The sequence below is a fragment of the Neophocaena asiaeorientalis genome, unplaced genomic scaffold (assembly GCF_003031525.2).
Source record: "Neophocaena asiaeorientalis asiaeorientalis breed wild unplaced genomic scaffold, Neophocaena_asiaeorientalis_V1.1 scaffold40, whole genome shotgun sequence".
Classification (NCBI taxonomy): domain Eukaryota; kingdom Metazoa; phylum Chordata; class Mammalia; order Artiodactyla; family Phocoenidae; genus Neophocaena; species Neophocaena asiaeorientalis.
Genome location: NW_020185335.1, coordinates 11,422,107 through 11,439,287, shown reverse-complemented (window position 1 = coordinate 11,439,287; position 17,181 = coordinate 11,422,107). Strand labels below are relative to the sequence as shown.

Here is a 17,181-nt window from a genome sequence, read left to right as displayed (position 1 = left end):
GGTCACGTGGGGGCGCGGCCCGTTGTAGCTGCGGCGGCGGCGACGGGGTGGTGGCCGAACGTCTTTGGTGGGACCGGCTCCGAGACTGCGTCGCCTCTGCAGGTACCGCGCCCCCCACGCCAGGCCCTGGGCCCCAGACCCTCCTGGTCTCCCTCGGCGCCCACTGGGACTTCGGCCCGGCGCCTCCTTCTGCGCCCCACCACGCCCCCCTGGACTAGTGCCCTCAGCGCCGAGACACTCAGGCCTCCCGGACCCTTTCGTCCCTCCCTTCCCTCGGACCCCGCCCACAGCTTCCCTCCTTCCAGAGTGTCCCCCAAGAGCGCCCCTTCCACAGCTCCATCCCGGCGTTGCACCCACACAGGACTCCCTTTTCTGGGCCCGCCCCTCCCCCAGGACCCGGCCGACCTGGGGCCCCAGCCACCCCTAGCGCGGGTCCCACTCTTTCCCAGACCTGACCCCGGTGCTCCGCACGAGGCTCTGAAGATCACCCCTTTGTGCTTCTTTATTGTCGTTTCCAAAGGACTTGGTCTGAGTGGGATTTGTTGTCGTCGTCTTTGTTCTGAAGTAGAAGTAATTCAGAATAAGGGAGCTCTTGGAGAAAGGGCCCCACCAGTTCCCCAGCGGCGGTCATTTGTTCGGCCCTGCCCGGTGCTGGAGGGGAAGGGTTCTGGAGACCAGTGAGGCTGTCGCTGTTCCAAATGAACGTGCAGCCCAGACACAGACCGGCGCTTGAAGCCAAACTCAGCGGCCCTCTCGGTGATGCTAGCAAGATGCCTGCCTGGGGGTCTTACAGTGGGCGTCGCCAGCCAGGGCTCAGGACTTTGGTAGACCTTGATCTGAATTCCCACAGCCCAATTCTTCACTTTACCTCGGCAAGCCTCAGTTTCCCCGTCTGTAAACTGGGAACGATTAAAACTCTGCCTCGTAAGGTTGATGAGAGGGCAAGTACGATGATGGGAATAAAGCACTTAGCGGAGTCTTTTGCATAAAGCCAGCTCTCAGTTTTAACCCTGAGCACTGCAAATAGACAAGAGCTAACATTGAACACTGAATTATAGTGGCTAATAGCCAAGGTTTATGGAGCAGTTATGTTCTGGGCTCTGTTCTGAGTGCTTTTTACATATGATCTACTTTAATTCTCATTATAATCTTAGGCAGGAACTATTAGCCCCGTGTTTACAGGTGATGTAAGGAAAGCTCAGGTGAAGTAATGTCATCTTCACCCAAGACACACAGCTCTTATATGGGGAGCGTGGATTCGAATCCAGAATGTCCATATTCAGTGTCCGTGGTTATAATCACTACAGTAATGTCCCAGGGGCATAGAGTTCAACAAATTGGGAATTTTTTTAGCAGATTTTTTCTTTTTGAGATAAAATTCACATAACATAAAATTCACCATTTTAGCCATTAAACATGTACTGCTCATAGCAGCATATTCATGGTGTACAGTCCCTCACCACTATTTAATTCCAGAACATTCTTACCATCCCCCAAAGATATCCCACCCCATTAGCAGTCGCTCCCCGTTTCCCACTCCCCCTGTAGCAGCCCTAATCTACTTTCTGTCTCTGGATTTGCCTTTTCTGGACATTTCATATACGTAGAATCCCATGATGTGTCGCCTTTTGTCTGGCTTCTTTTGCTCAGCATACTGTTCTCAAGGTTTGTCCATGGCATAGCATGTATCCATACTTCATTCTTTGTATTGCTGAATAATATTCCGTTATGTGGATAGACCACATTTTGTTTATCCATTCCTCTGTTGGACATTTGGGTTGTTTCCACTTTTTAGCTAGTGAATAATGCTGCTATGAACACAGCTGTACAAGTTTTTGTGTGAGCCTAAGTCTTCGGTTATCTTGGGTCTATATCTAGGAGAAGATGCTACTATTATTTTAATTCCCACTGCACAAAGGGAGACCTGAAACTGAGGGTTATCGGATCTCGGATGAGAGCTCCCGTGTTCTGCTCTTTCCATGCAATTCATGGTAGTGGTGTACTGAAACTTGGCAAAGGAAGGTAAGGAAATTCCAGAAAGTCATGATACACCAATAATAACTTCGTCAAAGTGCTGATGCAAAGTTTGAGAAGCTTCTCAAGTTTTCTCTCCCCGAGAGGGAAGTTTGAACTTTGAACACAAAGCATTATTTGCTTCTGTTTATTAAATAAACGTCATATACCTGGCACCACGCCAGGTGCTGAGGAGGAATAGTAAAGATGGATGTGATCCCAGCCTCACACCATCACAAGGCTGTGGGAGGATTAAAGAATTAAATCTGAAAAACAGAACTGTAAAAAAAATTTTGGAAAATAATATGGGAAAATATCTTTAGGACTTGGGACTAGGATGGGATTTCTGAAATAAAACATGACAAGCACAAACCATGCAGGGAAAAGATAGATAAATTTGACTACATTAATGTTAAGACATTCAGTTCATCAAAGGCACTATAAAGAGACAAAGCGTACAGAGAACTAGTATCTACAATATGGAAAGAATTCATATAACTCTGAAAGAAAAAGACAACACGTCAAAAGCTAGGAACAGGCATTTCATAGATGAGAAAACACAAACAGCACATAAACATCAAAAGAGTGCCAGTCAGCCTTATCAGTAGTCAGGAAATGCCAGTGAAAACCATGGTGAGATCCCGTTTCACAGCCAGCCTTTGGCAGGAAGTGAACTGGTGGACGTTGCCAGCCATCGAGAGGAGACAGCATGCGCTCACACTTGCTGCTGGTGGGCGTGTAAATTGGTGCAGCCGCTTTGGCTACATCTCGCTGTAGGCCTGGATGCCCTGTGGCCCAGCAGTTCGACTCATAGGCCTATCCCTTTGAGGAACTCTTGTACACGTGCCTAGGAGACATGCACGAGAAGGTTCACGGCAGTGCCGTTCATAATTGTGAAGTGAAAACCAACGAGAACAACCCATCAGCAGTAGAATGGTTATATGCATTGTGTGTCTGTACCGGGAGGTAGCGTGGCAGTGAGAGTATATGGCCTACAGCTACGGAGGCGTGGATGAGTCTCAAAGACAATGCTGAGTGAAAGAAGGCACCAAAGCATACCGAAGGGGTTTGATTCCTTTATGTAAAGGTCAGATCCAGGGAAAACGGAATATTTCAGAATCCACTCTTTGAACTGTTCATAATAAGTTTTACAACTAAAAAAAAAAAAAAAAGCAAGGGAATATTACATCAGAATTTAGGAGATTGATTACCGCCCCCCACCCCCGGTGGCAGAAGGGGATGTGACCAGGGAGGAAGCATCGGGGCTCCTAAGACTGCTTTGATTTGTGAAGTAGGGTGTCTGTGCGGGTGTTTTGTTCATTACTCTTTGAACTGTTCATAATAAGTTTTACAACTTTTGTGTACATTTTCCAGTTTTCTTAAATTACAGAAAAATTAGTTTTAGATATATTTCCTGCCCTCGAGAGAGGCCTGTGTTCTAGCTGAGGAACCAAGATAGAGTCCAGTTACTGCACTGCTCCGCATTCTGTGTAAGTGTTTAAGTGTCACGTGGGGGAGAGAGACGGAGGGGAACTCATGCTGGTGGGTGTGGAGACCTGGGAAGGGAAAGGAAGAGGGGCGTGGGCCTCCCGTCCATGGGTCCATCCCCAGGGCTGGCGTGTCGTGGTGCTTGTCCGCGAGTCCTGGGACTGAGCTGGGGAGAGGGGATGGGACTTGAGCTGGTCTTGCGAGGAGAGACAGGATGGGAGTGCTGAGAGCAAGGGTCTGAGTGAAGTGAGATTTCTATTAAAAAAAAGTTTAAAGTCCTAACCCTGCAGCCTTACTGGAAAGTGCCGGCCGTTGACGAGGGTGGTGAGGATGGCCTCAGCCAGTCAAAGATCTGAGGAGCCTCTGAGGATACTTTCTGCTTCCTGAATACACTGGAAGGTTTTGGTTTGAGGGATGTTTCAGGATTTGCAACTTGTCTCTATACTGTCTTAAAAACTAGACTGACAGTCTGTCCGTCCCTCCATCTTAATTTCCTATGACTGCTGTAACAAAGTGCTACAAGCTCAGTGCCTTAAAACAAGGCATAGTTATTCTCTTACAGTTTTGGAAGTCAGAAGTCTCAAGTCAGTCCCACTGGACTAAAGCCAGGGTGTCAGCACGGTTGTGTCGCTCGGGGAGGCTCTGGGGAGAGTCCGTATCTTGGCCTTTGCCAGATTCTGGAGGTGCCTGCCTTCCTTGACCTGTGACCCCTCTCTGCATCTTCAGTCCAGCAGCCTCTGGTCTTTAAATCTCCCTCGCGCTCTCTGACCTCTGCTTCTTGGTCACAGCTCCTTCTCTGACTCTGACCCTTCTGCCTCCATCTAATAAGGACACGTGTGATCACGTTGGACCCACCTGGATAATGCAGGATGTTCTCCCCATCTCAAGATCCTTAATCTTCAAAGTCCCCTTGCTACACGAGGATTAGGGTGTGGGCATATTGGAGGGCCATTATCTACCAACCCCACTACCTTTTGTTTGGTGGTGTTTTAATTGTCTTTTTTCCATCATACTTGCTTTATTTTCTTTGAAAACATTTTGGACAATCTGTCTTATGTTCTTGTAGCATCACCCCCAGGTAGCATTCATTTGGATAGCCTGGGGATGCCTGTGTTTCAGCCAAGACACTGCTCCCAGAGCTCTTTGATTCCCGAAGGGTTTTGTATTAGGTCTGATCGCCTTTTTCACGGTGAAGTTGAGTCAGCTAAACTGTAGGTCAGGATAATGTTACAGGCACAGCAGCCGCGCTTTGAAGACGTGACTTTGCTCCTGGAGTCTCGACCATAGTTTTCCCATGATGCCTTCATAGTTGTGATGTTACCTCAAAGGGGTTTTTTAAGGCTCTTTTGGAGCAGTTTTGGGTTTATAATAAAATCGATAGGAAGGTACGGAGACCCCATATGCCCCCTACTCCGGCACGTGCAGAGCCTCCCCTGTATCAGCGTCACTGGCCAGAGTGGTGCCATTTCTGCCGAGGGTACGTCTACCCTGACACGTCATAATCACTCAGATTCCGTAGTTTACCTAAGGGTCCTTTAGCCCTGATGAGTATTGCCCTGGAGAAGTAGAAAATGCCTAGAAGTAGGGAATTGCACTGCGTTTCATATTTCGGGGACAGTTCTGACTGTTTGCCTCTGTTGTTCACTGATGTCTTACTTTCCGTAGAGGCAAGAAAACAAAGCTTTATAATAACTTGTACAGGTAGGGTGTACAGGGACCAGGATTTTACTGTGTTTCAGTGTTGCTTTCTAGGTAATGGATTTCTCTCGGTTTTAGACTAGTACCTATCCACAGAACAATGAACTAGTCAAACCCCCAAAGCAAGTGAAAAGCAGCCTGCTATCTGTGCATACCTTGGTAGCCTTCTCGACCTGAATGTGTAGTAAACCCCTTTAAAACTGCTTCCATGAGCTTTCCTAGAACTGAATGGCTTTGTGGGGGAGTCCTGATTTCTTCTTCCATTAGAAAGACATTATTTTCCATCAGCTACTTACGGATGGGGAGAGGATTAAGAGGATGTCGGGCATGTAGAATTCCCAATCCTTTGCCATTTATGATCCATTGAGGTGCGAGCAAGTGGGTGAAAATGTCTGGCGTGTCTGAGGAGCGGCAGGGAGTCGGTCACAAAGCTGCGTGCTCTCCGTCTAGCTTTGCTTCGTCCCCGTCTGGATGGACCAGGGCCCAGGCCGCCTGACTTCCTGCCCGCAAGGCCATTGCCCCTCCACTGCCGCCAGCTGCCTTCTGCGCTAAACCTGATGAGCTCCTGCCTTTGGCCCAATGTTTCTGTGTGGCGTAAAGGCATCTCACAGCCTGGGCTCCCCTCCCGGCCCCGTTTCCACCCCTGGGTGTGCATCCCGCGCTGTGAGCTCGTTGCTGTTGTCACCATTTCCCAGCAGGCCGGGCTGTGCCTGGGCACGTCTCGCCCCTGCCCTCCTCCGTGGGGAATCGCTCTGTTGAGAGACCCAGCACGGGTCCTCGGCGTCCGACACTCACTGCTTTCTTCATTGCTGTTCTAGTAGTCTGTAGACTTTCCTACAGCCTAGTGACCGTGCGTGTTTAGACTTCTTGGCTGCATCATTTATTCATAACTAAATTGGCTTTTGAATTTATCAGTCTTTTGTGAGTTTGGTTGGCGTGAGTCAGGTCTGTCCACGTTGAGCTGCCCCTGGGGAACGATGGGATGCATCTCAGACCTAGAATGCCGTCAGCCCTCTGATGATCCGCGATTAAAAAAAAAAATCCAGTGATGATAATCAACGTGTAAGGTAGCTGTCTGTGACAGAATTGCAATTTAAAATACCGTGACGGTCCCCCCTGACTGGTGGTGCAGGGGATCCATGGGTGGAGTTGAGAAGCGGGGTTGGAGGCCCTGGCACTGCTGGTCTCTGCTCCCCTCCGATGCCTGTACAGCTCCTGCTGGGCCTGCGCAGGACGGCCCCGGGGGCCTTGCCCACGAGGGGTTTCTTTTGTAAAGGATCGCAGGTGTTGGTTTGGTGGTCCCCTCCCCGCGGGATGGGACTGAGCTGAGCTAGGCTGGGTGGTGCGATTTCATGCAGCAGCTGGTCTGGGCGCTCCTGTCCGTCCGCGCCAGGCGTTGTGTGAGGTGCTGGAGGGGTGTGTGGGGAGATGCGGCCCCCCAGGGAACGCAGCCTTGGGTGGGGGGTTTCAAAACCGAAACAGGCACCAGGCGATGTCTAGGGCGGAGGGAGAGGGGAGAGGTGGCACTGGCGTTTCCTTTCGTCTCCTCATCCGTAAGCCCCCGGCCCCAGGCAGGCTGGAAGGGGCCATCCCTCCCTGCCGTTGCCGCCAGCCCAGGACCCACGTGCTCAGGTGGGCAGCCGGGATCTGCCGGGAGTGTGGAACAGGTGCTGCGGCCGAGCGGAGGGTCTAGTTCTCTGTGGCTGGAGCGAGCACAGTGGTTTGCAGAGAGGAGGATGAGGCCCGGGGAAGCCCAGCAGATGCCCGGGACAGGTCGGGGGCAGGGCGTGTGCTTGCCGTCCTGGGTCTGCCTCCAAGCGGTCTGGACAGATTTTGTCCTGTGTGACGAAATGTTCCTTAAGGAACGAGGTGCAGGAGCCGGGATGCCTCCCAGCCCAGCCTTCCACCAGACGGGCACTGGCGGCGCCTGCTTTCTTCCCAGACCAGGGGATGCGTCGCTGCCTGTGCAGGGAATCACGGCACGAGAGTTGTTCCGTTTCCTTAACTTTTAAAACGCTTTGGTCGTAGTTTTATATAAATTTATCCCAGCTGAGCTGTGAAGGAGAGGCATTTGTTTCCTGCTGGTTTCCTGCTGTTTCCTGCTGGTCAGGCATACCTGACCTTCGCACAGCTTGTCCTGAAGAGAAGACAGCAGTGTATTCCTGAAGGCCCGGGGCTGGCAGAGGAGGTAAGAGGAAACCACGGGTACTTAATGACTTGAGCAGAAAAATCGGGGAACTCTGTCACAGTCAGGCTTCTTTTGCTGAACTTTTTCCTTCTGAGACGTTCAATTCTTGAAAAAAATGGTGTTTGAGAGGGTCGAAGTTCCCTTTACACAGCTTCCCCTTGGGGTGAGTCATTCCCTGAGGCATAGCTGACCTTTTTAGCTGGAACCCTATTACAGACACTCCTGCAATTCATTTTCCCACAAGTATTTCTTTGGCTACGATCCATTAGTCCTTGATACGTGGTTTTCGATTTTTCATTGAAAACACTGTTTTAACATTTTAGATGTATGCCCACCTGTTATTTTGAAGAATAGATTTAATGTTCCAAGTATCTAGTTTTTTGGTCACAGTTTTGTTATTTCGAATTTTATCACGTTTTGTTTGAAAAGTACTGGTGCATACAAGTATGTTTCACATTTGCTTTCTTCATGGCCTGGTATTTGATTAATTATGACCAAAGGCACGTGTCCACCTTAAAAAATTATCTCAGGAACTCCTAACTTAGGGTGGTTGGGTTTGGATTCTCAGTTTTTATGTTCTTCCTTGTAAGAAGCTAATGTTTTGGCTGTTTCTCTGGGGGATCAAATTAGCGCCATTCGGGGACGGCAGCCAGTGTGAGAGTGCTCAGTGCCCGGCAGGGGCCTCTCCAGCCGGCGCTGCCCCCTCAGGATGGGGCTGTGTGTTGAGATGCTGCAGCAGCGGGGACCCTTGGAGGGGGTGACACGTCACTACCTCATCGCTAGCATCTGGAAGCTTTGAGAGGCGCCCATGCACAGCAGAAAAGGGGTGAACACGTTTAAGGTGGATGACCGTGACTGTGAGCGTCTTTCAGAGGATTTGGAGCAGTGCCCGGAGTGTACGGCCTTAGTGGGGCGGACGGACCAGAAAAAGAAAAGCATCTTCAGCCCGGACTGCATTGATCTTGATAGTTCATGTTTTAGGGAATCTCAGCCAGTGTGGTCCATGAAGAAGCATTACCCCAGAGGAGCATGTAATTGTTTTTATCTTATTAAGTAATTGGTTTGTGTGCTTAATAAAGTTTGTAATGTTTTCTTTTCTTGACCAATCTTGGCATCCTCGTCGTAGGAGGTAAGTTTCTCTGAACAGAACCCCAAAGTGTACAGCACTTTACTTACTGGAACCAAGGTGGCCCCTTCAGTCATTTCCTGTAATGCTATTTGAGAAGGACGTTTCTTTAACTTACTTAATGCCACACCCACTTAGAGTTACGGTAGGAGTGGAAATTTTAACGTTTGAGGGGTTATATCCTCATTGTGAGGCATTTAGGAATCCCACTGCCTATTGCTTTCAGTTTTCTGTCGTATTTCTTTTGTATGTTTTGTTGGTTTGTAGATTGGACTGCAGACTCAGGTGTATACTCAACACACAGATATATATCGCTATATACCTATTTATAGTCAGTGGTTTTTTCGTTATTTTATGTGCCTGTTACCACAGTGTGGTATCATTCTTACTTTGTGTCCCATTCCAGAGGTTAATTTGTTTTCTCCTCTTTGCATTGCGGTCGAGTGGGAAGGAATTCACTTATTCTTCCTTAAGCTTATGCCAACTTTTGCTGCCATTGTTGGGGATTTTTCTTAGTTTCAGGATTTATTTTTTTCCTATTCTAATGCAGTTTCTTTGAAAGGGGCCACTTCCAGAAGTTTTATATAAATGTTTGTTTGGCTTAAATCTATTTTCTTTTATTAATATACGATAAATGCCGTATCCTTGTGTTTGTGCATATCGGAGCTCCCTGTAATTTAATTGTGGTCTGTTCTGACCTTTTTGATGTTTGACCCTCACTTGATAGCACACAGTTGGCTCAGGCCTCAGTGGCTTCCCGGGTCTAGTCCAGGATGAAGTTCATCAGCCTTGGTCGTGCCCGGCCTTTCTCTGCCTTTCTGAGCACAGGCGTGCATACACCAGTTCGTATGGCATTTAAAGTTGTTTTGTTAAATGTTCGTCTCTTCTTCTAGGTAGTTATTTACTTCATCTTTGAGTCCTTAGCGTCAGTCACGGTACGTGGCACATAATAGGTGCATCGCGATGCTTGCTGTGTGAATACTTAGAAGAATTGAATTGGGCTTTTCTTTCCCCAGACGTTAAGGGGCCACGGAACGGTAATGGTGTGCCAGTGACATCAGCACGATGGGGCACGCTTATGCACTATCGTTTGCGAAAACCATTTCTTCAAGTTTGGGGAGTATCTCTTTTTAAATATATATTTATGAATATTATTCATACATAATCTAATTTATGTTTATTTGATGTTAAAGTTTATTAGAGCTTAGTTTTGTCACAAATGGGTTGTAAGGTCTTTGAGGCCAAGGCCGTGTCTTAACATTGCCTCTGTTTCTTCTACTCTGTCTCTCCAGGGATAGTAGGCCCTCTGCGCTTGCCGGTTTTGAATACATATAAATTCGGTAAAAGAAAGAAACATACCTCTCAGCTGTTACGTGAATTAAAAGCTCTGTGTCTGTCGCTGTGCTGGACCAGGAGCTTTTTCTGGCATAGGGCATGTTGTGTTTATCTCCGTAGCCACAACATTTAGCGCCGCAGTGCCTGGATTTTAGTAGGAATTTGGTAACTCTTGATAACTATGTTGACTAATCTTCTTGGAAGGAAAGAACTTTATAAGCTACAGATGTTAAATAATGAGATCATAAATTGTCTGGATCCATGGGCTATGTGCATCTGAACGGTTACTGTTATTGAATGCAAAATTGTTAAGCTCTGATGTCCTCAGATTCCTTTCTTCCCGCGCACTGTGCGTGTTCCTTTAACTTACTAAGCAAAGGCCACCTCTCTCTCTCGCTGCCCTCCCTTGCAGGCCGCCATGGCTGCCGTCGACAGCTTCTACCTCTTGTACAGGGAAATCGCCAGGTCCTGCAACTGCTACATGGAAGCCCTCGCCTTGGTTGGAGCCTGGTACACGGCCAGAAAAAGCATCACCGTCGTCTGTGACTTCTACAGCCTCATCAGGCTGCATTTCATCCCGCGCCTGGTGAGCAGAGCAGACCTGATCAAGCAGTATGGAAGATGGGCAGTCGTGAGTGGTAAGAGATGAGTTTTCAGTTCTTGCCTAATCTAAAAATGAAATCATCTTTCCTGTTTAATCTGTGTTTTAAGTTGGATGCATCATTCCTGGAGTTACTGAATTTGATGTAATGTTTTCATGGGATAAAAAAATAAAACTACTCTGTTATGATTATGTGCGCATTTCTTACCGCCCTCGTCCTGGAAGAATTTCCCTGTGATTTCTGTGCTTCTCATTCTGCCCCTCCTGTTCCCAGTCCAGCTCCAGCCCCACCTTCCTAGCCTTTGCTTTTCCTTCTTGCTCTCTGTTTTCAAAGTGTCCTTACAAACTGGTACCACTTGCAGAAACACTTCCCTTATTTTAAATTTCATCTTAATTTACCATTGTTTCCCAGGAAAGTACCCCCTGGCACTCATTCAAGCCAGATGAGAGTTTGAAAACAGTTTCCCCCTGTGTCTCACAGTCAACTTGGTGAATGTAAAACAGCTCTGCCTCTGCCTGTCAGAGTGTCTGGGCGAGTATTTGACTGGCTTGTGTCATGGATTTGACCTTGTGCTTGACTGATCACTTACAGAACTCGGTTTATTTCTAGTGTGGCTCCTTCTCTGATTAAACCCGGACACAGTGTATTTAACGTCCATTTTAAAGGTCACACTGAGAAACGAGTTTGCTCTCTTGTCCCCGCTTGTACTGTAGGCGCAACAGATGGGATTGGAAGGGCCTACGCAGAGGAGCTGGCCAGCCGCGGGCTCAACATCGTCCTGATCAGTCGGAACCAAGAGAAGCTGCAGACGGTCGCTAAAGACATAGCTGACGCCTACAACGTGGAGACTGACGTCATTGTCGCGGACTTCAGCAACGGCCGCGAGATCTACAGCCTGATTCGGGAAGCCCTGAAGGACAGAGACGTTGGCATCCTGGTGAACAACGTGGGCGTGTTCTACCCCTACCCGCAGTACTTCACGCAGGTCTCGGAGGACACGCTCTGGGACATCGTCAACGTGAACGTTGCCGCCGCCAGTCTGATGGTGCACATCGTGTTACCCGGGATGGTGGAGAGGAAGAAAGGGGCCATCGTCACCATCTCCTCCGGCTCCTGCTGCAAGCCAACCCCCCAGCTGGCGGCGTTTTCCGCGTCTAAGGTAACGCGTCCCCAGTTGGAAAGTGAAATCACCATGCAGGACCGTGTTTATCACGATGGTTTGGTCCGGTTTGTTGAGCTCTTTGTCAGCAGCTCGTGTTTGCTCGTGCTGTATTTTTCCCTGAAATGACCATTAAGTCTTTTCTTTTCTCCTGAATTTCTTCCGAGTTCCTGAAAAATTAGGTCTTTTCCCCTCCTGTTTCAACAGGCTTACTTAGACCACTTCAGCAGAGCATTGCAGTATGAATACGCTTCCAAAGGAATTTTCGTACAGAGTCTAATCCCGTTCTACGTAGCTACCAACGCGTCCACCCCTGGCAGCTTTCTGCACAAGTGCCCGTGGTTGGTGCCTTCGCCACAAGTGTACGCACATCATGCTGTTTCTACCCTTGGCATTTCGAAAAGGACCACGGGATACTGGTCCCATTCCATCCAGGTAACAGTGTGCGCTCGGCTCTCGTAATTAGGTCAGTGCATCCTGAACCTTTTTAAAACGACACTTGGGAATCTGACTGAAGCGTGATGCTGAGAGATGAGGATTGTGAGTTCTGACTCGCAAACCTTAGCGTGCTCCGGTTTAAGGATCCAGCTCACGTTCTTTGAGTTCCTTTCCATCTTCTCCATTCCCGTTTGTTTCTTACCTTTTTAAGTCCCGCCTGTCTCAGTCTCTGGGGAACGCATGGCGTTTGTGTTTTCAGCGCTGTGCACTTTTCCGACGAGCTGGATGTGGACCCTCGCTGTGGACGTCCTCCCCTCAGCTCGTTGTTCCCAAGTCCTACTGAGCCGGGTCCCCGGGGGGGCTACTCTGTGTCCCATTGGTCAGGAGCAGGCCTGGGCACATGGGTCAGGATCCCCGAAGGCGCCCAGAGCCTTGCAGAACCCAACCCCCACCACCCCGGCTCTTCTGCAGTTCCCGGTGCCTGGAGACTTGGCATCCCTTTCCTGTTACTGCTGTTATCTCAACAGGCCGATGAGTCAGCCTCCGGAGGTGATCTGTCAGTACCCAGAGGATGAAATTCTCTCCTCTTCCATTAGCTCTTTCCCTCCCACTGCCCAGTGTGCTGAAACCTCCCCGGGACAAGCCAGTGAGTCTCCGCCTGCCCGTCCTTAGGAAATGGGCAGAATCCATCTTGATGCTGGTCCCCCCTGTAGTGGACAAGTGGTCATGAGAGGAGTTTTAAAACAAACAGATTTCTAGATGCTGCTTCAATCTCCACTCAGTAAATACTGAAAAAAAAATGCCCTTTGGAGGGGGATCCAATGACCTAGCCTGTGTCAGGGGCCCCCATGTTTCAATGCGACCCTCCTTACAGAGTCGTCCTAAGGGACCATATATTGCCTTCTTTCATCTCCTTGGATTTTAGAGCCTTTTGCTTTAGGACAGTGGCCCCAAGGAGGAGTATTTGGGTATTTTTTTTCCATGAAATCCTGACTCTTTAAAGAGGTCCAAAGAGACCTTGGTCATTTTCACAGGTAGTTACTTACGGCTCCAGGCCAAACACGGGACCCCTGTCTCCAAGGTGGCTAAGCTGAAGCTTCTGTGGAACCTGCTGGGAACAGCTGCACCTCTGGGACCCTCACCCCACAGTTCATCGTGCGGGGACCCCCTCCTTGTTCACTGTGGTTCCTGGAATAGCAGAGTGACCTGGGTCTGTTTCTTAAGGAGAATGTGGAGTGACCTGTATCACTACACCTCTGGTCAAGGCTAGAACATCAGCACCTGCCAGGGGCCCGTCCATCTCCCCTCCTTCACACACAAGGTGTTAAACTTTCGCTCAGTCTCGGACAGAGCCGTCAGTGTTGCGCAGGGCTTCTCCACCTGGGCACTAGTGGCGTAGAGGTTGGCTCGTTCCTTGTTGTGGGACCTTCCTGTGCGCTGTACGATGCTCACAGCGTCCTGAACCTCTGCCCACGAGATGCCGGTAGCGCCACCACCCCACTTGTGACAGCTAATACTGTTTCTGGACCTTGCCGAATGTCCCCTGGGGGGACGTGGCCCTGGAGACCCCCTGGAGCAGAGCAGCATCAGCGGACATCCTCCCTGTATCCCCGAGGCTTCCACGTCACACCTCAAGACACTCTCTCAGAGTCCTGGTGTTTTTGACTCAGTGCTTTTGTTTAACTTAGCACCACTCTGCCCCTCAGTCCCCAGTTTTCTCACACAGAACTAAGCACGTATGCAGTTTTCTCTTTCACCTGCCTTTTATTCCTGGGCTGATCTGTAATTCTTATCCACATTCCATACTGTTCATGTCACGTTAAGTAAAGATGAAATCGTATCACTGCGTGTAGGTCTGTCCCGCCTCATTAGAGGAAGGGGGCGGGTGGGCGGTGATCACATTTCTGTTCCCCAGAGAGGCTAGCATAGGGTCTTATACAAAAGTAGGTGCTCAGTGCAGTAGCACCTAAGGTTTTCCCCTTTTTTGTATTTAATGGGATTGGTGATGTTTGTTGGTTTAAACGATTGCTGATCTGTGCGTTCTGTTGTCGATGACTTTGGGTTCTAACCTTACGGTCTTTTTCTCTTTCATTTTTAGTTTCTTTTTGCACAGTATATGCCTGAATGGCTCTGGGTGTGGGGAGCAAATATTCTCAATCGTTCCCTGCGTAAGGAGGCCTTATCCTGCCAGGCGTGAAGCTGGCTGATGGTTGGGAAGTGTTGCCAACTCGGGGAACCTGCAGCATTCTACATTTGGAAGAACACATGTAATTTATCTTCTGCATTTTCTTTCTACCGATCATTTAGCATACTGTTGACTCATCGTTTGCAAAATAAACATAACACTTTTAAGGATGCTGTGGAAAAGCCTCAAGGGCCGCTTGGAAGGCACAGAGTAAACAACGACCACCACACAAGAACCATGAGGCAACCTAAATTTTGATGCTTTTTTTTTTTTTAAGCTGTTCGAAAGCTGTGTGATTTATGTTGTTCTAAGAGCTACTCGCAGTCTGATATTGAAATATGATGTGACTTGTCAGCTCTTACAGTTTCGCGTGTTGTTTCTTAAGGGCAATTATTTCAGTAGTTGAATTATAGTATTGGTTTTCAAATGTTCATCAGGAAAAACTATTTAAAAGTGTTATTTTCTAGGTCAGATTGCTGGTATAATTAGTGGAACTCTGTATTATATTGTGTAACTCTAGTTGTTCGGCTCTCTGTGTATGAAATGCTGCTCTTCAGCTGATACTTCGTTAGAGAACCATATACGTGTGTCTGTTGTGTGCATCTAGGCAACTATGTATGGGTAAGTTACTTTAAGAAAGATTTCTCGTCAAGATGGCTTAATGTGGAATCTTAAGGGTATTAAAATTCTAGATTTTTCCTTTTCATACTAAACAAGGCTACCCAATTTTGTGCTATAGATTTGCCAAGTATAATATTACTTACGACATTCTGTTTTTTTTAATCTACTAAGGAATTAATTCATTCCTAGATTTGGACATGTAGTAATTAACCCTCAGTCATCCTCTGATTTATAATTACTGTGGATGAGTAATGACTTCTCAGCCTATGACCCATTTTATAACAAATTTAGCCCTTTAGAGCTTGTTTTACCTTGTTGTCTAACACTTTGCTATGTAATATTAGTCCTTTCCAGTGGCATTATTGGTGTAAACATCAAAGATTTATAGAATAGTAGTTAAAATATGGACAGATTATGTGTGTGTGATATGACATGTTGTGTCTGTTGAAATGTTAGAAGCTCATTCTTGGTTCGTGTAATGGATTTATGCATTACAGTGAGTACTTCTATTGGTATGAAGATAATTACACACAACCCACCACAATACGGGTTTGCACTGAAACCTACTGTGAAGTCTTTTTGGTTCAGGTCCTGTAAAGCCAAACATTTTTGAGAATCACATACGTAGTGCTTTGACAGTTGTAAATCACTATACGAATATGACCGTATGTGCAAATTTGAAACTCACAGTTTAATATTGCAACATTGATGCAGAAACCGGTAAACTGAAATCAGGACTTTTATGAAATTGCTTTCTCCTGAGATAATATTCCATTACGAGTAGGCCTAAAGCATGCTTTTATGTTATGCCCACAATTTTGCCAGTGACATTGCCTTAGTATTTCCAGATCTGACTTGGACTCAAGATCAGAAGTTAAGTTTAGAGCTCTTCAACTTACAGATCAGGCCTTCATCACATAAGAGGAGGAACTTCAGGTGTGAAAATTTACACACTAGTGATACTACGTAGAACTGACCTTTCTACGATACTACTACGTAGAACTGTTTTGCTTCCAAGTTGGCTTGGAAACCTTTATTTTGTCATATTTGGCATTTCCCCACCCGACCATTTATGGTCATTAAGACCAGCGAAAGTTTGACTTCATGCCACAGGGACTTGAACTTTAATTGACATATAATAAGAAGCAGCAACTTGATGTAAAAATACCATATTTATATCTAAGGTGTTATGTGGTACAGCAGTGTCTTATATTTATAGATTAGATGTTGGATCATTGTTATATGATGAGACTAAGTAAACCATGTCAGTGATGTTTTGAAATTCTCTCCTTGGCAGGACATATGTAAATATGCTGATTGGTGCAAAGTTCATGAAAGATCAAAACCAAGACTCTTCCTTAGGTTTTACCTTTCCCAGAGCTCATTTGAGAGTCATAATCGGACCACTGTAGATGGGGTTTCTTATTAAGAATGTGGGAAATAAGAACCTTTGAAAGAGTCTGTGGCCTGAAAACAACAATAAAAGCAGTTGCTTCTGCTTCCTTTGGAAGAGGTTTTGCTCCATATGTTTGTAAATTGGTTGTTTGGAAAGAGAGACACATTTTTTTCCCGTAGGAACAATTATTTAAAAGTTACAAAAAATTAATCTCTAAACACCTGTGATAGTAACTCATTAAAAGCTGGTAACTCAGTAAGAAAATTGTGCGTGTAACCACGTGTCTCATAAATCTTGTGAAACTACAGAGTTGATTTCTTGCTCTCATTCTCCTGATAGGTTGAATAAGATGAAGGCTGATTTTGATCACTGACATTGGCGATGGTGCTTTTGGTCACTGGTGCTTTTGTCATGATCCATTTTCATCGAGTGGTGGGGATGAAAGGAGCGGTGGGGATGAAAAGTAGTGGGTTCAAGAAAGAGTGGGAAGAAAAAGGGAGTCAGTGAGTAGAGACAGCTCTTTGGAGGAGTCTGTTTTGTTTTAACCTCAGTTACTTAAAATCTTGGCACATTTGGGAACCAGAGGGTTAAGTGGTGTCCTCAGTGTTGACATTGTTTGCCCTCGGAAACTAGTCTCTCTGTGTCTCTGTCTCAGTATTGGCTCAGGCTGTTACTCTTTAAAATAGCACTCAGTGTTAATAAAGATTTACCTTCCCGTGGAATTGTGAATGCTTTATTATATACGTGAAGGGTTAGTTTAGGAAGTTACTAGAACCTGGAGTGGTGGAAAACCGGTAGACCAGGATTCTGGGGCTCTCAGCCTGCCTTGGTCAAGTTCCAGGCCACCTCCTGTCATGCCCCAGGCCCCCTGCAGTTTCTAGGGTTTTCAGGAGCTGGCAGCTGTCTCTCTTCCCCCGCTTCCGACTTCACTA

At 47.2% G+C, this 17,181-nt stretch overlaps 1 protein-coding gene across 3 annotated transcripts; it reads left to right on the top strand.

Moving 5' to 3' along the window:
• Positions 1-14: 14 nt before the first annotated feature.
• HSDL1 (hydroxysteroid dehydrogenase like 1) lies at positions 15-16,377 on the top strand. Of its 3 annotated transcripts, none has more exons than XM_024735760.1 (5): positions 15-102; positions 10,261-10,486; positions 11,164-11,609; positions 11,817-12,044; positions 14,355-16,377. In XM_024735760.1, exons 2-5 carry the CDS (start codon positions 10,267-10,269, stop codon positions 14,382-14,384), a joined length of 924 nt encoding a protein of 307 aa, XP_024591528.1. In that variant the 5' UTR covers positions 15-102; positions 10,261-10,266; the 3' UTR covers positions 14,385-16,377. The 3 variants fall into 3 exon arrangements, with proteins under 3 accessions (XP_024591528.1, XP_024591526.1, XP_024591527.1); XM_024735758.1 differs by having other exon boundaries at positions 14,146-16,377; XM_024735759.1 differs by having other exon boundaries at positions 45-102; positions 10,302-10,486; positions 14,146-16,377.
• Positions 16,378-17,181: the final 804 nt, after the last annotated feature.